The 26838-nt window shown below is 35.6% G+C and overlaps 1 protein-coding gene across 2 annotated transcripts in view; it reads right to left on the bottom strand.

The window, feature by feature from the left end:
• Positions 1–728: 728 nt before the first annotated feature.
• The window catches only part of LOC150089723 (ubiquitin-conjugating enzyme E2-17 kDa), a 205578-nt gene continuing 179468 nt past the window's right edge, over positions 729–26838 (bottom strand). For both annotated transcript variants that reach the window (XM_090389618.1, XM_090389617.1), the window contains exons 5-6: positions 12670–12775; positions 729–1444 (exon numbers count right to left, since the gene is read on the bottom strand). In XM_090389618.1, the coding sequence (XP_090245744.1) occupies positions 1305–1444; positions 12670–12775 (246 nt within the window). In that variant the 3' untranslated portion in view covers positions 729–1304. The remainder of the gene's footprint in view (positions 1445–12669; positions 12776–26838) is intronic.

Genomic DNA, 26838 nt, shown 5'->3' with positions numbered 1-26838 from the left:
AAAGAGGTATTCATGTTTAATTTGATGTATTCATCTTCCCTCTGTTTTTAAAGTTATGGTGCTTACAAATTTGTTAAGCTACTTTGTAATAACCCTGTATTATTGTAAGATGATATTGTATTTACTTTTTTTACAATGTACTATTTACCAAGGTCAATCAATGCATAAATCCTCTCTACTGATAACATTATGGATGGGTTTTGTGGTTTATAACACTTGCTGACTATCAGCAATTAACCACTAACTTTGTGAATATGAAGTCAAAAACAAAACAGCTAATTTAATTAACTCCTAACCAAGTTTATTTTTATCTTCAAATCAGTACTGCTAGGAAAAAATTCCAAATAAAAGAAATGAGCACTGAAACGCAGGATTCTTTTAGGAAACCAAATTAAAACAAAAAGAAACCAATTTTTTTTCCCTTTGATGCCTCATTTTAAATCTTTTACAATATAAAGTTACATATTTACAAGTTTCTTTTGTTTATATTAAAACAATAAAATTAGTTATGATATGTCTGTAAGTAATAGGAAGTGTGAATTTCATAAAGCAGAATACATTTACATAAATGGAATTTAATGAGTTCAGAATGAATTTTGCCCTGCAAGATCATTACGTAAACTTACTTCTAATACAGGATGTACTTTACATGTATGTAATAATACTGACAACTGCACAAGAAATAGCAGTGTTCGGTAAAATGTTACAATTAAAAGTAACTCAAGATCTGGCAGATGTAAAAAGTGATTTATTTACACAGCACAAGTCAGTATATTCATCAAGAAAAAAAATTTACACAAAGACACAAAGTACATGTTTGGACATTGCTTCCACTGAATTGCTGATAGTTTCCAGTTCTGGTTTTTGTTACTTGAAATCTCTGAATGCTTTTACATTTTGAGCATTCTAGTGTGACCTGTTTTTAGAGATGTGCTGCTAAGGTGGTTGACGTACTACGAGGACAGATTGCCTGAACTTCAAAGATTATCCAGTATCCACCACACAACTGCTAAATAATTCTAGGGAAAGGAGGGGAGAAAGCAATAGTAATAATAAAAGTGGTGGTCTTTTCCCCATCCTGAGGCAGTCCTCAGGTTACCTGTGCTGTAGTACTGTTAATGTATTCTGAGCTATGCAAACACTGCTTTTGCAATCCCCTGAAAAATACTTATCACACTGATTGTTTTTCTGGATGCTACATAATCCAAGAAAACTGGCCCCGAAACCTGACTGACCAGAACAGGAAAAAACAGGCTGAAAGAAACAGTGAATGGAAGAAGCACTATGTCATTTTTACTATGAGGTCACATGGCGTATTTCCTGGTCCATTCACGTGCCAACTCGTTATACTTCTCACGGTCCGTCTTGTATATTTTGGCTATTTCAGGAACCAATGGATCATCTGGATTTGGATCACAAAGCAGAGAACATATAGACAGCAACACTGAAACACAAAAAACATATATATATAAAATATTTAAAGCAAAGATTACTGAGAAAGAAAAAAACTAATATATTCAGAAATCACTAATGTGGTGTACAGAAATGGACAGTTATTTTTTAATGACTGGCACTGAAGAACTATGAAGTAGAAAGCTTGCATAGTTTACTGTAAATTAATTCAAGTTAATAATAAAGCAAATAATATTTCAAACTTCTAGGCTGCAGTTTTTACCATTAAGTTCACTTGTTTGCATTGCCCTTATAGCAGAACAGAATAACATTACCTGAAATTATTATCCACAGAGAGAACAGACTATCATGTCGTAGAGGACAATATACACATACATACAGTTATTAGCTTTTTTTTTATATGCAAAAGCATTTTCATCCTGAGGCATCAATTCAGAAGTTTCTGAATTGTTTTAAGCAGTATGAAGTAAGGAAGTAGAGTTAGAATATGTAAATACTACTTCAAATGGTAAACTGATTCATATGATCTTTATCACATTATCTGCAGAGTGAGTGAGTGAGTGTGTGTGCATTCATATACAGCCTGCATGTATTGAAACCTGAAAACACCTTATGGAGGAACTCTAGGGTCTCTGGCTGAGGTCATTTAATTACAATCACAGCTGAGGAGGCACTTTAAGACTTTCTCTGGTCTCCAAAGAATTTGAATCCACACCCTCTCCAGCAAACCATATGGTCTGAGGGATACAAAAGAGTACCATCTTGGACACAAAGTAGGTTTTATGATCCTTTTCTTAAATTAGAATAAAACAAATTTTTTAAGTATGACCCAAATGCAGACTAAAAGGGACTGACAGGACAGAAGGATTTTACTAAATGAAAAATTTATACATCCATTTTGCAAGCATATTTATGTTATATAAGTCCATTAAGTACTTTTTTAAATCCAAATAATAATGCATAAAGGAAGTATTTAAAAGTACAAGTGCTTGCACCAGCTGATTTATTCAAATTTTAGAAATTTGTAATGCAGCAACCAAATTAAGTTACCTTTCAATTTCCAGAGATTACTATTTATTTTTTATGAATACACTGAAAATTTTATGTATGTGCAAACACCTATATTTCAGTGCAATTTGAAATTGACTGTAAGGTTGATCAGTTCTTTAGCAATTCTCTAACATATTAACTTTTGAAGACCTACATACCAAATTTATGCTCTTATCCCACTCTATAACTGTGCAAATTATTGTTGTGGATTACATATTGCCTTAGAAAGTTTTTTACACCATTACAGCATCAAAGAGAGAGGAAGTGTGAACTTGCCCCCATCATATCTAAATTATATGTACGTGGTTACATAGATACCAGTAACTCCATTCTCAGAAGCCTTTTACACTAATTATTTAAGAAATTAAATGCTTATGCAAAAAATTAACATGTCGAACAAACCTTTGGATTTAATGGCCAACTTTATTCTATTCATGATACTCTTCAGCTATTTAAAGTAATAGAAATTATTTTGTTTCTACTCTTCAAAGCAGTTATATCAGCTATACAATCAATAAACATGCTGAATGTGTCCTGGTCCAGTTCCATAAATATGTTACAGCAAGAAGAGGTCAAATCTGGCCTACCAAATGATTAAATCTAATCCTGGCAAAACCTTTAGTTTATATTCAGCCCAGCCTACAACAGAATTTCACCTTGTCTATAAACCACTGAAACAATTTATAATTTTAATACATGCCTGAAAAATCATAAATGGGAAATAGTCATTCAAATGAAATCTGCTGCAAAATTTAAATAAACACTGCATTTCATAAACAAGGAAACCATTTGTGTCAATCTTCAGTGTAGTCCCCATTCAACACACCTCCAACACTGCAATAATGCCCAAATTCCTTAAGTTTTTTTCTGGTTGGTGCTGACACTTGTGCATCAAAGTGAAAAATCACATGGACCCAAGTCTGGTAAAGAGGATGGAGTAATATTTCAAATTTCAACTCTCCTGCAGAAAGGGCCACGAGGATGGGTTTTATTATGCCAGACACACCATAAAACAATACTTCTTACATACTGCTCACTTTAATCAGGTCAGAAGCACAATTCGATCATCACTGTTTCTCCCCCCCCCCACCCAGACTCTCCTCTATGGTCCCAGAATACAGAGAGTAACATTTTCGCAGCTGATGTTTGGGTGTGGATTTTCTTTTGCCAAGGTGATTGTTTGTTTGTTTTTTTAGGAGCATTAGCAACTAAGGTCATATTGCTCCGTGAATATGCGGTGGTCATTCCCTGACCTTTCTGCATCCTCCGTATTTGGTGGCGACGGGCTCGAACCCCGGTCTAATCAAGAAGCGTGTGCTATGCACTGCTGCTCCTTCCCACCTGGCTATGGAGGCGCCATTGCCAAGGTGAGCCTGCATAGCACCATTGTGAATATACATTTCCTTTCTGGCTGTAACAGTGCACCCAAGATTTCTCTTATCACTACATGTTCTAAAAAAGAATCTCCTTTATGATCATATCATCCAAGAAACATGGAATACACATTAAGATATCATTCCTTCAGTTCTGGTCTTAATGAGGAACCCATTGAGGGTATCTTTCAAAAATGCAACTACTCACTAATAATAAATTTGCTAAAATGTGATTGTTTCCATCAAGTTCTGCTTTGTTGTTGTTTGTTGTTATTTGGTTTTTAGGAGCATTAGCAACTAAGACCATATTGCTCCGAGAACATGCGGTGGTCATTCCCTGACCTTTCCGCGTCCTCCGTATTTGGTGGATCACGGGCTCGAACCTCGATCTAATCAAGAAGCACGTGCTACGCACTGCTGCTCCTGCCCACCTGGCTACGGAGGCACCCTCAAGTTCTGCTATGTGATATTCTTTCCGTTGTCGAGAATAATCCTCAACACTTTCAATATTGTTCACCAACTGCTGCTACTGCCCCATGCACACCTCACCATACGTGAACCTTTCCCTATTTTTTGAAAGGTCACATAATACACCAGGAGGCAAAAGGCCCACAGATAGATATGCATAATTTAAAATAGACTGGAAATCCATGACCTAACTAACTGATTGTACTAATAGTGCAATCTGTGTGGAGAAGAATATAACTATGAGCACCCCACAATGTGACAATAACTCTTAGGATGTTGCTTTTTTTCAATTTTTTTTTATCCTTTTAAAAAGAAGTAGTGCATAGTTTAATATGGTCAAGGAGGGCACAATTTTTTGTCCAGGATTAAACAAGGAAATTGGACACTGAGTGGAATCACACTTTCTAGAGAAATGAATCACAGTTTTTTTTTTTTTTTTTCCCCAACTCAAAAGTTTGCAACCCAGGTTGTACTTCTATCAACAGCACATTTCATTTGACATTCATTCTCATATTTTGAGAATGGCAAGGTAAGCTAAAATTGCCTGCATGTAGAATCGTAAAAACTAACCCGAGTGTTATTGAGTTAATTTGAGTTCTAAGACAAACAACCTACACAATGCATTCTTAAAAAATTGCATGCTAACTAAATATACATTAACCAGTGTTTTCCCCAGGACTTATCAAATGGCTGCACCACCCGGTGAATTTAACTGACCGCCCGGCTAAAATTTAAGTGATTCTCTAGGTACCTTACGGTACTTTCTGATCTTGATCAATATTAATTCGAACTTACTATACAATCGAGGTCAATGTGGCAGGAGCATATAATGTTATATTATGCAATTAATTTTTTCTCTGGATTGCCGAAGTCACATTTATAAATAACAGAAAATGTATAATATTGCGAAGTATTACACTTTCTCACCCAGCTGACAAAATTTTTTGGGGAGAACGCTGTTAACATTACTGAGAAATGAAAGCCCAAAGTAATATTGAGATCAGAATCCTCAATGACTTATTATCTTCTACCTTGTGATTCCCTAAACATCTGAGGTTGAGGCTCATTGGGGAGGGGGGCTCAGTATTATCCCTTCTTTAATTTGAATTTGTGCTTTAAACTGATTCAAATCACAAGTTATGAGACTCCAGCAACTCATTCATATCTTTAATATCCACCTCCAAGTTAAAGTGTTTTGCAATGCCCAAAATTATTTGTGATATTTTCTTGTGGTATTATCTGTGATATTATCTTCATATTCATCAATGAACTCGATGCCTCAAATTTTTCTCACCCTTCATAATGGATTGCTTCATATCTTTCCTGCTTGCAGTAATAATCGTCACTGACATTGATGTTATACCCTTCCACAACTGCATAAGAATTGTTACTTCCTTCTTGTCAGTAGCATCAATAGTATGAGTCTCATACTATTACTACTTGAAAGTGACACATTGATCTATCAAGACTTCTTTTTCATTCCACCAGTTCCAAAGACATCCTCCCCTTTTCTCTTTTCATTCATCTGAACCATATAGTAAAATGCACAACCAAAACATCAAGGAACCTGAGAATGCCAGAATAATAGGGAAGGGGGGGGGCCCCTTCTTCCAAATTTAAGGCACATTATTCTGTTCACACTCCAAACAATTGCAGGCATCAGCAATGTACAATTCCAATGTTCATTTACTAAAATAATTGCACTAAAGATGCAAGCTGTATGTGATTAAGGAATACATGTAGGCATCAATGGATGTACATTACCCAAGAAATGCCTGCACAGGTCTACCGGATGCCCATAGTGCATCCACACACTCCGGTAAACCTGTCACAATTCATTCAGTCGGCTGACCATGGCATCAACAGACGTTTTAGCAATAGTTGGCTTATTATTTGCAACAAAATGTAAAATAAAACATAATATATGGTGCAAAGTGATTCGGAAAAAAAAAAAAAAAGAAGAAGAAGAAGAAGTTTATTCACACGTGGACCTCTTAAGTGAATTGCAGTTGGCCCCTAAAGATTGCATAATTATTTGCAGATGGATGAAGAAACTTATTTAGAGCTTCTTTCATTAGTTACTCCAGTAATATAAAAAAAAAAAAAAAAAAAAAACCATTACGAGGATGGCCATTTCACTGTACAAACTGACACCTGCCCAGGGTTGCCAGACAATTTTTATCAATTTCCCCCAGATCAATTTAAAATTCCCCTATTTTAGCAAAATTCTCAGAACAATACTCCCAAATTTATTAAAATAATATAGTAATGAATTTTATTATTGCTGTTATTATAAATTATATTTATTGACATTGATACTAAAAGTTAAAATTTACTTCTAATCCAGGCATTTTTTTTTTTTTTTTTTTTTATTAATTGGTGACAAAATTAAGTGAAATTTTTTTTTTCATGGAATTGATGTAATTATTAATGATAGTCGAATAAGGAAATCCCCAATCTGGCAGTGCACCTGCTACGTCACTACACACGCTCCCATTTGCCTGTACAGGATACTCCAGTTCAGGCAAATCTAATGATTTTTCATATTTCCTCTGTTCGCCTGTGCAGGTCAAAATAACTGTGCAGTTTTATCATCTACATGCTCCAGTAGACCTGTACAGGTGTGTCTGCACAGGCATACCTGACAGCTTTACCTGAAGGTGTGTAGTGGCCATTAGAGGGAATGGTTTGATTCTTTTTTTTTTTTAGTCTGATGCTACATAAGCTCATATGCTTGCTTTCTTGCCTCACATGCCTCTATTACTACTGCAAGTGTGGAAATGGACGTTGAAGACATGGCGTGATGTTAAGACTGAAATTGTGGTGAAGTCCTTTAAAAAATAAAGTATAATGCAATGGATGGCACTTGATGATGAGGATAATGATGATCAAGTCAGTAATGAATCTGAAGTTTAATAATACTAAAATATAAGAGTAATAATCCCATACCTTTCTTTATTGGCTTTTATTTTTATTGAATTTTAAATTTCCATTGTATTAACAATAATAATTTTTTTCAAAATCCCCCCCCCCCTAAATATACCATTCCAAAATTAAGGTGCACCTTCCATGCCACAGCATCTTATAAGCCAACAAATACAGTACTTGTCTCATCACTTATCAAATTGAAGAAATCTACTATATAAAATGGTGCTGGTTACTGTCATAACAAGTTCTATATGCTGTAATAATTTATGCAGAAGTTCCTAATTTTGAACTTGTGCACCTTCAGAAATGGAATCAATAAGACCCTAGCTGTATCGCTGTGATGGAATATTGCACATTACAGTAATTATACAATAAACATTCCAATTATGGATCCATTTCTTTCACAACCTGAACCTACATATGCATTACGTAATAACAGAATGATCGTGGTTCGCTTCTAACAAAGAAGCTTAAGGATGTGCCATCAGCAGGGGAATGGCTTGCCATGGGTTTGTTATAGTATTCATCTTGTGCACCCCACAGCAAACTTCTGAACGATGTTTGGGATAAAACTAACAAGAAATTGACCTGGCTATCGAAACTGAGTATTGTTATTAGTATTGGCAAATGATGCAAGAAAGCAAGTTTATAAAGCATCACAAAAAAAAAAAATAAAATAAAATAAAATAAAATAAATAAATATAAAAATAATAATAATAAATACATATATTCCAGCACGCCGCCATCTTGGCCATTTGGTCAGTTTTACAAAGTAATGGTAAGCCCCTTTCTTCCTGCCTATTCCGATATTCATTACTTGAGTTTTTTCAATTCTTTTCACTTGCTTCTGTAAGGTCATCCATGATCTGGATGCACTACGTAATTTAACCACTTTTATCGGCACAATCTATTAGACCTTACTCTTACCGCAACAAATTTTAAATAATTTTAATATTTCGTTCTCAACACGTGGCAACAGCTCACGTGCACCACAGCAAACAGAACATGTCAGAAACAGAAGCAAGAACATTGCGGTCTTTTTCATAATTTCGGTGGATGACCTCTGATGATGACACAGATTGTGAAAGACACCGCAATGTTATCTTATTTTGGTCACCTTTTCACTTCTTATCTTTATTTTTAATTTCCCGTCTATTGCTTCTTTCTTTTCTTCTTCATACCATATATCGCTATATTCCTTATTCGTTCAGTCGAGCTCACAGTGTATACCGTATATTCAATAGGTTTAAATCAAAATCTTCTTCACATTTCTACATACTATATATATATATATATATATATATATATATATATATATATATATATATATATATATATATATATATGCACGTAATGGCTGTAGGGTACGGTTTTGCTAATGCAGTGTCCCTGATATGTTATCTTCCTTTTCGTACAGTCACATTCCACCCCCATGATTAATTGTGTGTGTAGCCTGAACAGGAAGAATGCCATTAGCAGTGAGATTACTCAATCCATTCAAAGCCTTAAACACCTCAATCAGATCACCTCCCAGGTTCCTAGTCACCAGATCCTGCAATTTGCACAACTGAATCCTTCCGTATGATCTTTTCATTCCAACTATCAATATCCTTCCTAAAATGAAGCCTCTAGACCTGTATGAGGTACTCAAGATAAAGCCTAACCACTGCTTTGTGCAATGGGATAATCACCTCCTGATCACTGCTAAATTCCTGTATATCATTAACAAAACGCCCATCTGTCAGCCTGTGTACTGCTCAGAGAACTTAATATCTGATTGCACATTACCTGCAGATCTTTTTCATTACCCTGAGTGTAGTACCACACAGTCGGTACCTTAATGGGATTAATGCTACCCATATGATGTAACTTGCATATTTCAATGTTAAATCCCAACTGCCATCTTTCAGCCCATCTGCCTAATTTTTCTAGATCATGTTTTGAAGTAGCTTACCTTGATTACTGTCACTTATCCAGCCTACCAACCTTTGTATCATCAGCTTTCTTAGACATTAAGCCAAATATACTTCCAACTTATTATAGAAAACAACAGGCCCAGCACTGAACCCTGGGAACTCCACTAATAACATTAATCCATGTACAGCAGGGCCTACTAATAACCACTCTGTCTTCTCCCACTCAACCATCCATATAGTATTTTAGTATCAAAAGAATGCTGAAGCCCAAATATATGATATCTTGAGTACTGCATACATGCCTGGAGGCTTCATTTTAAGAAAGATGTGGACATGTTGAAAAGGGATGAATGAAAGTGGGCCACTTGATATCGATGGTTCAACTGTTGATGATTCTGCTCAGGTTGCTGAGCAAACCGAACGAGTACTTTGTATCTACATTCACATGGGTTCTTTAGAAAGGTGGATTCCAGAAGTTTATCAAATTCTAACAGCTAAATGATTTTGTAATAACAGAGGAAAAGTTGTTGTTTGGTTTTTTAAGGAGCATTAGCAACTAAGGCCATATTGCTCCGGGATATGCGGTGGTCATTCCCTGACCTTTCCGCATCCTCCGTATTTGGTGGTGACAGGCTCAAACCCCGGTTTAATCAAGAAGCATGTGCTACGCACTGCTGCTCTTTCCCACCTGGCTATGGAGGCGCCAAAGGAAAAGTGGAACAGAAGAGAAAGGCACCTGGAGTGGTGGGATCTATCCAATTATATTAAGGGAGGCAGCACAGGAAGAAAAGAAAACGTTAGGAATAATTATTAGAGCATCCTCAGATTCAGGTGAGGTCCCCATGAACTGGAGCTGTGTGAAGGTATCCCTAATTCACAAAGGTGGATAAAGGGTGGCAAGTAATTACAGGTCTGTTAGTTTAACTTTGGTTCCAGGTAAAATAATAGTCGCTGGTTAAAGTAATACAGGTGCATTTCAATAAGGCTGCAATTATACTTCACACATAGCATGGGTTTGTTAAGGGGGTATCTTTTATGACCAATCTGATTGCATACTATGATGAGATCAAAGGAACTGGATGCAAAATATTATTTTTATTTCATATAGTTGGGTTTCAGGAAAGCTTTCAATACTGTTGCACATAAAAGACTGCTATACAAATTGGAGCAATCTGGCATTAAGGGAAAATTGCTGTTATAGATAAAGGGATGATTGAGCAGGAAAAGACAAGAATGGTAATCAATTGACCCTGTCTTCATGGACTAATGTTATTAGTGGATTCCCACATGATTCAGTGTTGGGGCCATTGTTTTTCTCCCCCCCCCTCCTATATTTATGAATTACATAAATATAGGAGGGGGGGGAGGCAGATCGGGCTTAACACTGCAGATAATACAAAGGTTGGCAAGGTGGTTAATGACAGTATGCTACTGCAACAGGATCTAAAGTTAGGCAGATGGGCTGAGAAATGGCAACTGAAGTTTAACATTGACAAACAGCAGGGTACTGCACATGGGTAACAGTAACTACAGAGTAACGTATAAGTTGTGTGATCACTCAGGGTACTGGAAAATGAAAGACCTGGGGGTGTGCAGCCAGATAATTTCTCTGAACAGTGCAGACAGTCTGCCAAGGACAGCTCTTATGGCTTTGTCAATGATATACAAAAAAGGACAATGAGATTGGTGAGTGAAACAAGGGTGTTCTTAACATAAAGGGTTTCAGTTCAGCAAATTGCAGCACCTACGAGGTAATCTGATTGAGGTCTTCAAAGCTTTGAGTGGATTGAGCAAGTTAATGTTGATGGAATTATTCCTCTTCCTCAGCCTACACACATGAGGCAGTACAAATTCAAACTGAAGGACAGTTTCAGACTAGATGTACAAAAGCCTTTAGCCAGTGGGTGGCTAATTGTTGGAACAAACTTCCATCCGTTGTAGAAGCTGATAACTTAAGTAAATTGAAGGAAGAACTAGACAAATTATTGGAGGGAATAGATAGGGGAATTTATTTTTTGTTTTTTTGCTGTATAAGCTTGCTTTCTTGCATAATTTGCCACTTATCAAAATTATTTTTTTCATCCTGTTTTTTTGTTACTGCATCATTTTATCCAATCAGATTGGTCAGACAAGATCACTCTGAACAAATCCCTGCATATGACCACAATATAACTGCATTTCTGTACAGATGAGTCCTGCATTGGTATTAGTAATGGAAAATGATGCAAGAAAGTGCATAATCAAAATTATTTTTTTCATCCTGTTTCTTTGTTACTGCATCATTTTATCCAATCAGATTGGTCAGACAAGATCACTCTGAAGAAATCCCTGCATATGACCACAATATAACTGCATTTCTGTACAGATGAGTCCTGCACTGGTATTAGTAATGGAAAATGATGCAAGAAAGTGCATTCCCCCCCCCCAAAAAAAAAAAACACATTTCACCTATCCATCCACTAACTTCTTAGTGGTTGATTGTAGTTCTTTCTATAATCAACCACTCATGTTGGCTGAAGCCAACATTCCACACATTTTTGGTTTTGATTTCATATCTTACATCACTCTCAGTTTTAAATGTGCTGGATAACAATTTGGATTATAAGTTTTTGGTTGTTGTTTGATAAATTTGTTTTACTGTTGTTAGTGGGCTTTACACAAATACACAACTGATTGGTAAGTGGAATTCTTTTTAGAAATCTTCTTAACACTTTTCTAGTATACTAGCATTCAGCTAGCACAGACTGGCAAACAAAATGATGCATCAAACAAACATCAGCACCACACTAGTGATTGCTGATGTGACAAAATTTCCAAATGCATTTGCACTTTAATTCTGCACATGCCTATCATTATTGTCCACAATACCAAATAATAAAACAGTAAACCTTATTACATCAGCATCTGGGATTGATCTCATTTGCAAATTGTCAAATTTTATTTGCAATCTGATTAAAATTATATTCATATCTATATATTATGCACATGGTTGCATAAATTCAATAAAGCACGAGAAAGTGGCAGGAGGAAATCTCTCAAATTCTTTAAATTTTTTAAAGAAAAGTTCTTTGAATACTATTTTTTTAAAACAGCAAATAATGAAAAACTTATTATAAAACTATTAATTCTAAAGTTTCATTCATTTCATTTAAAATTTTTTCAAAAGTTTCATTTCAAAACTTGCCAACAAAATAAACGTCTGGCTGATGTGAATTGGAAGCACGTAACTGGCACTTCATACTATTTCTAATGCTCATTCTGGGTTTGTAATGATTTACTCTTAACATTATCTGTAACAAAATAGTTTAGTGGGAATCTTGAAGGTTATGAATATCTTTTATCCCACAACACCACATTAGAAGGACTGAATAATAAACATGTAATTTTCCCAACTGAATTAAGTAATTCTTGAAATGCTAGAAATCTGGTCCATTATCTTTTATTTCAGGAAATGTAATGTACACAACTAATTTTAAATAGTCAGGTAAACCAGAAAAGACAATATGAAATTTATACAATACCTTTAGATATTGTTAAAGCTGGTGACCATTGTGATCGCAGGATGTCCAAGCAGATGCTGCCATTACTGTTGATGTTTGGATGGTAAATCCGAGTTGTAAATGCTACCTAATGGCAAAAAAATTACCTGTTAATAGTAAGCAGCAATGCTTTAACAGACAGAAAACAGACCAAAAAAAAAAAATATATACTTCATTAATCATTCAAGAAGAAATTTAATTATTCAAATTATATTTCATGGTTTGTTATTTTTGGGATTAATTGTTATCCATAGTTTTATAATCAGCACTAATGTGATATGCAATGAAATAAGTGATTAACAAGCATTTCTATCCTTTATCAAACCATACATATGCAAAGTTAATATATTTAGAAAAATAAAAATGGTATGGCACTCTCTCTCTCTACTTCAAAACATGACATTAACTGAAATGTTTTTCCATAGATGCAATGTTATAAATAGGATGCATTCAGATAAAAAAAAAAAAAAAAACCACATCGGTAGTGGGGGGGAACCTTTGCCAAAAGCTACCCAAATCAAGTCCATACATAGATAATAGATGATAATTTACTGTAACCATATTGCAATGCCTGGAAGAAGTTTGTTTAGAAGTGGAGGTAAGAAGCCTAGTTTTCTGCAATATTTGACACTTTTTTTTTTTTTTCATGCTGTATTCCTTAGAGATTCTGGACACAATCTATAACTACACCTTTAATTTCTACACAAGACAAAAACACCTCTTTTTACCAGTTTTTCTTAAGGGCCATGGTGATACATCGAAGTTATACAAGGGCTGTTCAATATAGAATGATCAATTTTTTTTCACAATATACCTTTCTTAATAATCCATATTTTGACGGCCCTTTTCAAAGTAGTCTCCATTTGATAAAATGTACTTACTCCAGTATTTCAGTCATTCTTCAAAAAGTATTTATCACCTCCAGTGTCTTTACAATTTCTGATTACTGGAAACATTTTTCTTGCAACTCCTTTAACTTTGGAAATAACTAAATATATATATATATTGAAGGATGCAACATCGGGGCTGTACTGTAATGAGGAATACATTTGACATTAATGGTGGCTAAGTACTTGATGTGACAGTATGACCAATGTGAGGTCTTGCATTGTCGTGATGCAATGCCTGCATGCACGCAGCTGTCATTTGTAACAAATGTGCCCCCTCTCGATTGTACAAAACAATAGGCATAATACTCAATCACCAAGGTCACACCGTGTGCATAAGTTAACTGTGCAGCTGCAACATTATACAGCTCGGTTTGGTCTTAGATTGTGTGATTAACGTGAACAGGCGAAGTTTTTACGGCTCCAGCTAATAGAGAAGTTTTTGGCTTTTTTATTGACTTAAATTGGCATATTAATTTATTTTTTAGAGTTGTTTTATATTTCTAGTAACAAGATTCTAGTTTGATTTGAATTTACATAGAGATTTTGTAGGTTATTACTTAGTATTGGTAAGGGTATCAAATCCACATGTTGGACCAGTTCCCGCGAATGCAAAGTTTTTAATTATATTTAGAAAACTAGATAGTGAGTATAGTAGTATCAATTAATCGGTAAAATTTATTAATCTTATTAAATTTCATTGTCAATTGAACTGTACTTTTCTAACTAATAAATAGAGCGACAATTTTTATAAACATAACATCATAAATTAATACATATAAGTTAACAGGGGATAAGAAAGTCATATAATGTAACTTGGAGATAATATTCGATACCGAAATACATATACAAAGGGTACTAGGAAAGTTTTGCAATACAGCTTTGTTTATTTAATTTTTTGAAATTAATTTCCTCTACATTCAATACACCTCTCCATCCTCCGAAACCAATCTTTAAACCAGTTCTGCAAAGTTTCACTAGGGAGTAAAGCACACTCGTTGTCCCAAGCCCGTAGAAGGTCCTCATCACTGGAAAACCGCCTCCCTTTTAGCTTCATTTTCACATGCGGGAACAGTGCAAAGTCGCAGGGAGCAAGGTCTGGACTGTAGGGAGGGTGCTCGAGAAGTTTCAGTCCTGTCGTGGTCAAATATTCGGTGCAGGCTTTGGCGCGGTTAGCTGGAGCATTATCGTGATGGAGGTACCAGGTGTCCATTCTTGACTTTGGCCGCAGGTTCTTCATAGATCCAATGACTTTAGGCAGGCATTGTTCAGTATACCACTTAGCTGTGACTGTCTTCTGCGTGTCCAAAACGACACGTTCCACAATTCCACTCGATTTGAAAAATACAGCTATCATTTTCTCCTTTACAGATCGGGATTTTCTGACAATTACGGGTGTGTCGTCATCATCAAAGACCCAAACTTTGTTTTGAGCCTTGGTCGGCAGATCGTAATAGTACAGCCAAGTCTCGTCACCTGTCACGATGTTGTTCACATACCGAGATTGTCCCTTATCAAACTTTTTTAACATCTCCCGGCACCAAGTCACACGTCGTGTCATCTGCTGTTCAGTCAGTTGATGCGGCACCCAGAGAGAACAAAGTTTCTTCACGTGCAAATGATCTTGCAGAATCGAACGAATTGCTGGTGCATTTAGGCCCAAAGTATCCTCTATCTGTTGGTAGGTCACTCGCCTGTTTTCGTCAAGCATTTTCCTCACAGCAGTAACGTTTTCCTCAGTTACTGACGTTCGTGGCCTTCCCGGCCTCTCAGAATCCTCCAGAGTGAAATTTCCCCTTTGGAATTCTCTATACCACCTGAATATCGTTGTACGACGTGGACAATCATCATCTAGTGCAAGAGTCATTTCTTCTAAGCACTGGTCTATGGTTAAACCACGCACGAAATTATACCGCAAAACTGTCCTTATCTCATTTCGTGACCACGATGCCATCGCAAGCACTTTACACTCTCACTACTAATGAATAACCGAGCCCATCGACTTGCCGCGGCGGCTACTATGCACGTATGAACATGTCTCAACATGCAGCAACAAGCAGCTTCCTGCGATTCATTGTTGCGTCATATTGCAAAACTTTCCTAGTACCCTTTGTATATAGTGTTATAACTGCATTGGGATATAAGTTTAGGATTATATTTTGTATTGGAATTTTATTGAACTTGAATAGAAATCATGACTCAGACCAGGGCAGAGCAGCAAAGCAAAATGCTGAAACTAATGGAAGTGCTGTGGGTCAGAGGAGGAAAACTGAGGGGGGCAGTTGTCCTCTGAATCACAGTCTATTGAAATGCATTGCTTTTGACGTTTGTGGAGCAATCAGGAACCGGACATGATATATGCGGAAAGGTCGGGGAATGACCACTGCACATCCTCGGAGCAATATGGCCTTAGTTGCTAATGCTCCTAAAAATGTCTGTGTGTGCGCAATGTATGGAGTGTGAGGAAATCAGGCACCAACACAGCATGGTTATGGGCTTATATGAGAGCTTGAAGGACAGGGTGGATGCAGACATTTTTAGGAGCATTAGCAACTAAGGCCATATTGCTCCGAGGATGTGCAGTGGTCATTCCCCGACCTTTCCGCATATATCATGTCCGGTTCCTGATTGCTCCACAAACGTCGAAGGATTTAAATTGAGGGACCCATCAATGCCATACCTTGCACTTGAACATAATCCAAAACAGCAGCAAACCCCAAGGCAGAATGCGCTGGTCCCAAAGGAACTAGTTGTTGCAGGTGACTATTGTCAGTGAACAAGGGAACATATTGTGCAAAAAGGATAGATGGAACAGGAGCAGGGTATGTCTGCCAGGTCCAAAGGTTGATAATGTTGTAGAGCAGATATCATCTTTTAAGGGCACAAAGGGTGATATTGTTGTACATGTTAGCACTAATGATATTAAGAGTAGGAGACTGGCAGAATTACTTAACAAGTACAAGTCAATGCTGAAAAAAAGCTGAGAGTTAGGTTTGAATTTGAAAGTGTCTGCAATTCTGCCAAGACACGATAGGAGGGAGTATATGATGAGAGCCTTGTCGATCAGTTCGGCCCTGGAGAGATTGTACAAGGCTCAAGGGGTAGAATTTTTCTCAGCCTGGTCTGTGCTTGTTAACAGGAGAGTGCTTCTACAGGGATGGGATACACTTAAATAGAAAGGGTGCAAGAATATTTGCTGATGCTATCAAGGCAGTGTTAGGTGGGTCAGAAAACTGCTAGCTTGGGGGATACATGGCTTAGTAGATTACTAGTAGCCGCTGGCAGAGGTGAAAGTGATTCTTGCACTGCTTCTATTGAAATGCAATTGAGCAGCAGCCAGGAAAGCAAGGCAATGGGGATTTACAGGAGTGCTGGGAGTCATAGTGGAACAAGTAATTACAGGGACTGTGTTAGGGTAACTAAGAGTAGAAACAGGTGCATGTATACTTGCATGTACACCAATGCTAGGAGTATAGTTAGTAACTACCATCAAATGTAAAGGGAAGGGTTTTTGCTTTCGTAAAGGTGACTACGGTGGTCTGAGACAGTCTTTAAATTCTATACAATGGAACCAACTGATGATGTTACCACAGCAAATTCAAAATGGGACATATTAAAAGAATTAATCTTGAAAGCTATTAGGCTTTTCATACCAACTAAGAAATATTGTTCAAGATTTAGGCTTAAATGGATGTGAGATGAACTGTGACAGATAAGAAAAATGCATGGAATACATATAAAATAACAGGTGACACAGAAGCCTATGATAGATATAAGCTGGTCTGTAACCAAGTCACAAAGGAGGTTAGGCAGGCGAAGGCAGATTACGAGAAATCTTTAGCAAAGGATGCAAAGAAAAACGGCAAAGAGTTCTTTATTTATGTAAACTCTAGAAGGGAGGGGATGAATCAGATTGGTCCACTTGATATCGATGGTTCAACTGTTGATGTTCCTGCTCAGGTAGCTAACAAGCTAAATGAATATTTTGAATCTACATACACATATGAGGAATTATTCAGGGAGGGGAATGCCAGAGGTGTATTAAACTCTGGCAGTAAGCTAGATAATTTTATAATAACTGAGAGAAAAGTGGAGGAGAAATTGTTGAAGATAAACATAAAGACAGTCGCCTGAGGTGGTTGGAATCTATCCAGTTATATTAAAGGAGACGGCAAAGGAAGTAAGCAAACCCTTAGTCATAGTTATGAGAGCTTCCTTTGAGTCAGGGGAGGTACCCATGGTGTAGAGATGTGCAAATGTAACCTCAATCCACAAAGGAGGATCAAAGGGAGACACAGGTAATTACAGACCTGTTAGTTTAACTTCTATTCCATGGAAATTAATGGAGGCAGTGGTTAAAGAAACATTGCAGGATCATTTAGACAAGACTTCAGTTATAACTCAAACACAGCTTGGGTTTGTTAAGGGGAAGTCTTGCCTGACCAATTTGATTGGATAATATGATGTAGTCACAAAGGAACTGGATGCAAAGAATAATTTTGATATCATATTTGGATCTTAGGAAGGGCTTTGATACTGTTGCACATGGAAGACTGCTGCACAAATTGGAGCAGTGTGGCATTGGAGGTAAATTGCTGCTATGGATAAAGGGATGGTTGAGTGGGAATCAATGGATACTGCTCTTCGTGGACTAATGTTATTAGTGGAGTCCCTCGGGGTTCAGTGTTGGGTCCACTGTTGTTTTCTGTATTTATAAATGATATTGATAATGGCATATCAGGCTTAATGTCCAAGTTTGCAGACAATGAGGTTGGCAGGGTTGTTAATAACAGTACACTGCTGCAACAGGATCTAGAAAAGTTGAGCAGATGGGCTGAGAGGTGGCAAATGAAGTTCAACACTGAGAAATATAAAGTACTACATATGGGAAGCAGTAACCCCAGAGTAACATATCAACTCTGTGTACTACACTGACAGTGGTAGAGAATGAAAAGGACCTGGGGGTAATTGTGCAGGCAGATATGAAGTTTTCTGAGCAGTAAATTTTGCAAATTACAGTGTCTGGAGACTAGGCACCTGCGATGTGATCTGATTGAGGTGTATAAAGCCTAGAATGGTTTGAGCATGCTCAATGCTGATAGGATTCTTCCTCTTGCTCAGAATTGCCTGAGAGGGCATAATTCAAATTGAGAAAAAAACGGTTGCAGGATAGATGTGCGTGAGTTTGTCTTTAGCCAGCAGGTGGTTGATTGCTGGAACAAACTTCCATCTGTCGTAGAAGTTTATAGCTTAAATAGATTGAAGGCAGAACTTGACAAACATTTGGAGCAAGTGGATGGGTGAAATAAGGTTTTTTTTTTTTTTGGCTGATGCTATATAAACTTGCTTTCTTGCATCATGTGCCTTTGCTAATGCTAGAAACAGCAAGGTATGGTTGAACCTAAAAAAAAAAAAAAAAAAAAAATAATCAGTTTATTGAACAGCCTTCGAAATAAACAAAAAAAAAAAAAAAAAATCAGGGCATAGATGGGCAATGAACAATATGATAGAGAGCATATCTATAAACAGTCTGGAATGCTTACTGCTGACTTCCATGATTCACAAGTTTCAGTTTTTCCCTATCTCAGGAGTACACTCAAAATACCCTTTAGTGCCAGTCAAATGCATTTTTGACTATTCTATTATTTTTTGATAAATTTTGATTTATCTATTATTATTATTATTATTTTTATCTATTAAATTGGAGTTTACTGTACTCAGTAAAAATCACGAGCTACACGCTCTAGTGTTATATAGCATTAACATAAATCTACTGCAAAGGCATTTTACATAAGCAGAAAATCAAGTTTACAGAATTTTATATCGTCTCATAATGTGAAGCAAATTCATAAAAAAAAAAAAGTTGTCTATCTTGCACTATAAGTAGATAGTAACATACATCTAAGAACACAGTGCCATTATCTCACACACCTCTCTCTGATACTACTGTACTGCCAGACCTGATTAATCTCCATGAATTAGGGGCTGATCAGTGGAGCAGTCCAATGCCTTTACTTTAAAATTACATTCTTGGCATAAAAATGCACTTTAACTTACCAAATAACCCTCAGTGACAATGAGTGATGTACAAGCTGATATGTTTTTTACTTTGGTCTCTGAGTCATCCCAGGCACTCTCTCAGGTATGACAAGCTAGGGTATGCTGCTACCTGGTAGTCTAAAATACTAAATGGAACTGACTTGACACTTGAGTCAAGTGGACCAAATTTTGGTGAAGTCTGATCACCCCCCCCCCCAAATGCTATACTTAGACCACCTTATCACTACAGTTTTTTCTTCCCATCCCCTTCTTAAATTGAACACAGAATATTGAACAAATGCAAATAAATTTCCCCCTCTCAATTTTAATGTACCATTTTTAATGCAAATAATATTTTATCACCTGTACTGAAAATATACAGCAAAGCATAACCCAAATCCAGAAACTACCAGACATGATCCATACTGATTTTGGATAATCTTTTATAGTCATTAAATAATGATAAATACAAAATACATTGGAACTTCTCTATTACAAATTTCTCTATATGACGAGTTTTTTCACAAAGCCTTGAAACAAAATTACATGTAAAATTAACCCCATATAGCAAAGTGTTAGTCTCTCTATTACAAATTTTTTTTAAAAAATTAGCAAAAGCATTTTTGAAGATTTTCAATCATTTACTGCTAAACAGCCACTCAAATATACAGCTTCCTTCCCTCCAAAATTGCTCATTAGCATCTGGAATTAATCATCCTTTTAGTGAATGCTTGTGGTCATTGATGCCCATAGGAGGGTCTTTGTTTCATTTTGTTACAGTTAAATGGGTTTTCTTAAAAGTTATGAACTTTGCAATAAATAGGGTAGATTTGTAAATTGATATTGGCTATATCAATTTACAAATTGATATAGCCAATATTGGAAAACTATATTCGCTGGGGTTAAATCTTTAGCACGCTGCAGTGGCAATACAGAGAATGCTTCGATAGTTGGTTACAAAAAATGCCTACTGAGTGACATTCGCTTCTCACCTCAACCGTACTACATGACCTTCCTGTCAATCATTATATGATTGATTTTGTATATGTCCTTTCTCATCTAACTGGACTCCCAGTAGATGGTTTTCATGAATTTTTTAAAATTTCATTCTTCCTAGAACGATTTGTCCTCAATCACACAGGCTATATGCTTTTTTTTTTTTTTTTTTTTCTTTTTCTGAAAAGTAACGTACAGCATACATTAACCATAAATTTTCTTTCGTGTATATATGAATGAAAGCAGAATAAAAGATATTCACAGTCATATTTCTTCAAAGTGATTGATAGGAAAGGTCATGTGTTACTGTTGAACTGACAAGAGAATGAAATGTCATTGAGTAGGCGATACTAACAATTCACTATACAGCAGGCGCAGCAAAGTTTGCAGTGGCTACATGGTGTATGTATCGGCAAGAGCTGCAGTGAAGTAATTTTTAGAGTTGTGGAAACAATGTTGAAGAGAAAGTGTTTAGTAAAGTATTAAATAATAAAGTCAAGATTTTTCACGATATTGACTAGGGTTTTAAGAAAAAAGATAGTGCAGAGAAATATAGCATACCTACAAGCAGTTTATCTACAATTTTAAAAAATAGAGAATCAATTTTAAATGTAATTGAAGGAGGAGCAGACAAGCAAATTAAGTTGTGTATATACGAAGATGTTGATAAAGCTGTTCTAAAATGATACATGAAAAGAATATACCAATATCAGGCCCAATAATTAAGCAACAAGCTCTAAAATTTGCAGTCCCTTGGACATACAGAATTTAATGTGAGCACTGGGTAGTTAGACAAATTTAAGAAGTGCCACAGAATTGTGGAAAAGGTGATTTGTCGAGAAAGTGTTAATGTAAGCGAAGCAGATTGTAACAGTTGGAGGAACACTTTAAAGAAAATTTTGGAAGAATATGAACCTAAGGATGTTTTTAATGCTGACAAAATGGGTTTATTCTTTAAATGTTTACCTAATAGAACACTTGCTTTTAAGGATAAATGTTTTGGTGCAAAACAAAGCAAAGAAAGAAAAAGAAAGAATCACCGTGCTAGTTGGAGCCAATATGACAGGAAGTGAAAAATTAAAATTTTAGTCATCGGAAAATCAAAAACCCAAAATGTTTTAGAGGCACAAAATCTTTGTAAGTTGACTACACCTTTAATAAAAAAGCATGGATGACAATGATATTTTCGAAGAGTGGATATTAAAACTAGACAAGCCTATAACAAAAGAAAAATTGTGTTGATTACTGGCAACTGTCCGCCACATCCTGCCAGAAGTGGCCTTCCCGGCCTCTCAGAATCCTCCAGAGTGAAAATTCCCCTTTGGAATTCTCTATACCACCTGAATATCGTTGTACGATGTGGACAATCATCATCTAGTGCAAGAGTCATTTCTTCTAAGCACTGGCCTATGGTTAAACCACGTACGAAATTATACCGCAAAACTGTCCTTATCTCATTTCGTGACCACGATGCCATCGCAAGCACTTTACACTCTCACTACTAATGAATAACTGAGCCCATCGACTTGGCGCGGCGGCTACTATGCACGTATGAACATGTCTCAACATGCAGCAACAAGCAGCTTCCTGTGATTCATTGTTGCGTCATATTGCAAAACTTTCCTAGTACCCTTTGTAAGACTAGAGCAAGCATTTTTATTTTTACTCCTTAAGCTTTGGAAATCCAGTAATAAACTAAGTGTTTTATTCTTTTCCCATTGTCCTGTCTTCTATCCAACTGCTTACTGATTAAGTAAGGAGCAGTTATAAACATTAAAAACTGTAGCAGTACTAATTTAACCCTTTGTGGCCCAGCATTATTTCTATCTTCCCGCTGTCTGGTTTGCAAACAAAAACAAAAAAAAATATGTATATCTATATATATATATATATATATATATATATATATATATATATATATATATATATATATATGTATATTATAATTAATATGATAAATAAAAGTAAAGATGGCAGTTCGAAACTCCGGAAAGCTTAAAAAATTACATCAAAACGTCAAAAGAAAGTTACGATAGCCAACATCAGATCAAGGCGGGAAAAATTTGCTAAATACAGTACTCCGAAACGGGGAAGAAAATATGAAATTAATAAATAATGAATACTGATGTCAGCAAAGTAAATATTGATGCTAAATCAGGTATTTCATCGGGGGACTACACCTGACATAGCATCAACGGACTGCGTTTCCATACTTGCCCATAGTTATGCAAGAGAAAATTTATAAATGTAAATAAATAAATAAATGTAAAAAAAAAAAAAAAAAAAACGAAAAAGTATCCCTTACAAAGTATGGACAAGGTAGTCCCTACGCAGTATTATAATGAAAATATAATTAAGATAAAAGGGTGAATATTATAAAAAGTAGAAGATTAAAAATATTATACCTGAAAATGGCGACGCGAAACTACATGAAGTCAATACGATAGCTGCAAACAAAACAAATAAAACAGCTACTAACGAAAAAATAGATGATTTTTATCATTCTGTTATCTCTATTGGTTTTAATGCACTATTTATATTAATTTAAGTTTTAGCCATCTGCTGCTTTGCGCGATGCTAAGCTTAAAACCACAGCCTCTCCCGTTTTATTTATTTATTTATTATGATTATTTTTTTATATATATATGGTCCTGTCTGGTACACTTCTCGCCACATTTCTTCTTATCTACCTAAATTTCACCTTATTCTGTATATTTAAATTACTGTCTTAAAAACTAATTATAGAGGTCACTAGTCATCTATTTTTTCGTTAGTAGCTGTTTTATTTGTTTTGTTTGCAGCTATCGTATTGACTTCATGTAGTTTCGCGTCGCCATTTTCAGGTATAATATTTTTAATCTTCTACTTTTTATAATATTCACCCTTTTATCTTAATTATATTTTCATTATAATACTGCGTAGGGACTACCTTGTCCATACTTTGTAAGGGATACTTTTTTTTTTTTTTTTTTACATTTATTTATTTATTTACATTTATAAATTTTCTCTTGCATAACTATGGGCAAGTATGGAAACGCAGTCCGTTGATGCTATGTCAGGTGTAGTCCCCCGATGAAATACCTGATTTAGCATCAATATTTACTTTGCTGACATCAGTATTCATTATTTATTAATTTCATATTTTCTTCCCCGTTTCGGAGTACTGTATTTAGCAAATTTTTCCCGCCTTTATCTGATGTTGGCTATCGTAACTTTCTTTTGACGTTTTGATGTAATTTTTTAAGCTTTCCGGGGTTTCGAACTGCCATCTTTACTTTTATTTATCATATTAATTATAATATACATATATTTACATTTGCATCCGTTGCTGCTGCTTTGCGCGCTTCGGTGCATTTGCCATATCCAGTTTATTTAACTCTCTGATGTTTTCTGTTTTTACTCTTTAATACAATCTTTTATATATGATATTATTATATATATATATATATATATATATATATATATATATAATAAATAAAAAAAAATAATAATAAATACTGATTGGGTTTACACAAGCTTTTATATAAAATCAATTGATAAAAACATTTCAGAGATTTTAAATATTTATGATTTTAGTGTGATATTTCTTAAAACATTCAGAGGTTGCAATTCTAGTTTTCTGGGGAATGTCTCACAATACCAAACTGTTTCTTTTACTCCAGCGTTTCCACTTTCTTCCTTTACAGAAGGTTCCCCCCCATTTAGTCCCACATTAATAATTGCACAAAAATGCTTTTAGTCTGTTTAGTGAAATCAAAATCCTGTTTAGCTACATTGAACAATCAGGAAATAGCTTATTTGAAAGAGTTTCATTGGCATAATTATTTGTTTCATTCAAAGAATCAGTAAAAAAAACTGAAAATATTCAAGTTCAGTTTTTGGAATACTTGAATTACTCAAACAAAATCCAAATTTAATACAGTAAATGGAAATTGTCTGAATGAAACATCATTTACCTTGGTTGGTCTCCAATTTTCCATAACAGCATTAGTTGACAGGTCGTCATCAATTTCTTCATCTATGCTACAACATCAGGATTGAAAATAACAGCATCATCACCACTATCGAACAAAAGTAAATCAAATCTGAAGGAGAAAATTCTAACAATTTCTCCATGAGAAAGGCCTTTAGGAGATGTTGATGCCATGACTAAATGCTGTTTCTGGCAGATAGTAAATACATAGTGAACAATAAAAAAAAAAACTATGGACTGTTAACAATTGAGTTTAAACATTGTTAGGTTTTTCAAATTTTCACATGAAGTACAAATATGAAGGCAATTCAATAATTACACCAGAAGAGCATGAAAGCAAGATATATAATTTGCAAATCAGAACAGCGAGTGTGACATGACTATCAGCACACATATACCATCCTTCAACTTTTTAACTGCATGAATTGAATGGATGCTAGTTTTAAAAATATGCAAGCCCTTGATCCCACTGATTAAACTTTACAAAAGATCTAATGAAGTAATTGAATAACACATCTATTAGCAATTGAATAACACATCTATCAGAATGAGAACTATAAATAACAATGCACAAATCCTGCCATTATGGTGAATATATGGTATTATAGTCTTTTAAACAGATAATGAAATGATTCACTTTTACAAATGTTTAGTGGAAATCTTTTCTACTTCTTCAGTATGTTATAAAAATAACTAAAATTAGTTATGTTCATTCTTCTTACTATAAACAGTTAAATGATTAATATATTCGTGCTAAGAATTAAAAGTCAAATCCTATTTTTCTCAAACCTACTTTAATTTTAATTTTCAAAATATCAACAAACCACTTACATAGCATTTTCACAGGAATGCTGCCATAAAAACTAAATGGGCAATACAAATGTTCACCGTGAAAATACTATAAGACATTAAACAAATCATTTCATCTCATTTCCACCCAGAGGAAGTAGTGTTGTATCAAGTATGAACTCATCATTTGAGTTGAGCATGCTGTTGTTCACAGCTTATAATTTGCATTATCATGCTGGACATGGCTTGTATAATGAAATAATTTTTAGCTGTTGCTTCTTTCTAATCATTACGCATATCCAACATAACAAAAAAAAAAAAAAAAAAGTTTCTACCTATTTATAACTTCTTATTGCAACTGTTTTCAACTGAATTTATCATTTTATGAAGGCACCTATTTGTAAATCTGGGGTGGATGGGATCTAACCAGTTATATTAAAGGAGGCAGCAAAGGAAGTAAGCAAACCCTTAGCCATAATTATGAGAGTTTCCTTGGATTCAGGGGAGGTACCTAAAGGCTGGAGATGTGAAATTTTTTTTTCCCAATTTACAAAGGAGGATCAAAGGCTGACAAGTAATTATAGACTTGTGAGTTTAACTTCTGCTCCAGGAAAATTAATGGAGGCACTGGTTAAAGAAGCACTGCAGGATCATCTAGACAAGACTTCAGTTATAGCTCAGACACAATGGTTTTGTTAAGGGAAAGTCTTGCCTGACCAATTTGATTCAATACTATGATGCAGTCACAAGAGAACTGGATGCAGGGAATGACTGATATTATATACTTGGATCTTAGAGAGGTTTTTGATACTGTTGCACATGGAAGACTGCTGCACAAATTGGAGCAGTGTGGCATTGGAGGCAAATTGCTGCTATGGATAAAGGGGTGGTTGAGGGGAAGAAGACAGAGAGTGGTAATCAATGGACACTGCTCATCGTGGACTAATGTTATTAGCGGAGTCCCTCAGGGTTCAGTGTTGGGTCCATTATTGTTTTCTGTATTTATAAATAATATTGATGATGGTATATCAAGCTTAATGTCCAAGTTTGCAGACAATATGAAAGTTGTCAGGGTTGTCAAGGACACTACTGACGCTATGCTGCTGCAACAGGATCTGGAAAGGTTGAGCAGATGGGCTGAGAGGTGGCAAATGAAGTTTAACATTGACAAATGTAAAGTACTACATATGGGAAACAGCAACCCCAGAGCAACATATCAACTCTGTGGTACCACACTGACAGTGGTAGAGAATGAAAGGGACTTGGGGGTGGTTGTGCAGGCAGATATGAAGTTCTCTGAGCAGTGCAGACAGGGTGCAAGAGTAGCTCATGGTGTATTGTCGATGATATATAGGAATTTTTCTAGCAGGGATAAGGAGGTGATTATTCCCTTGTATAAGACAATGGTCAGGCCATACCTAGAGTACTGTATACAGGTCTGGAGGCCTCATTTCAAGAAGGATGTAG

The sequence above is a fragment of the Mastigoproctus giganteus genome, chromosome 2, assembly GCF_048544385.1.
Source record: "Mastigoproctus giganteus isolate SK-2022 chromosome 2, ASM4854438v1, whole genome shotgun sequence".
Lineage (NCBI taxonomy): Eukaryota > Metazoa > Arthropoda > Arachnida > Uropygi > Thelyphonidae > Mastigoproctus > Mastigoproctus giganteus.
The sequence above is the reverse complement of the archived record's forward strand: the minus strand, read 5'-3'. Positions and strand labels throughout refer to the sequence as shown.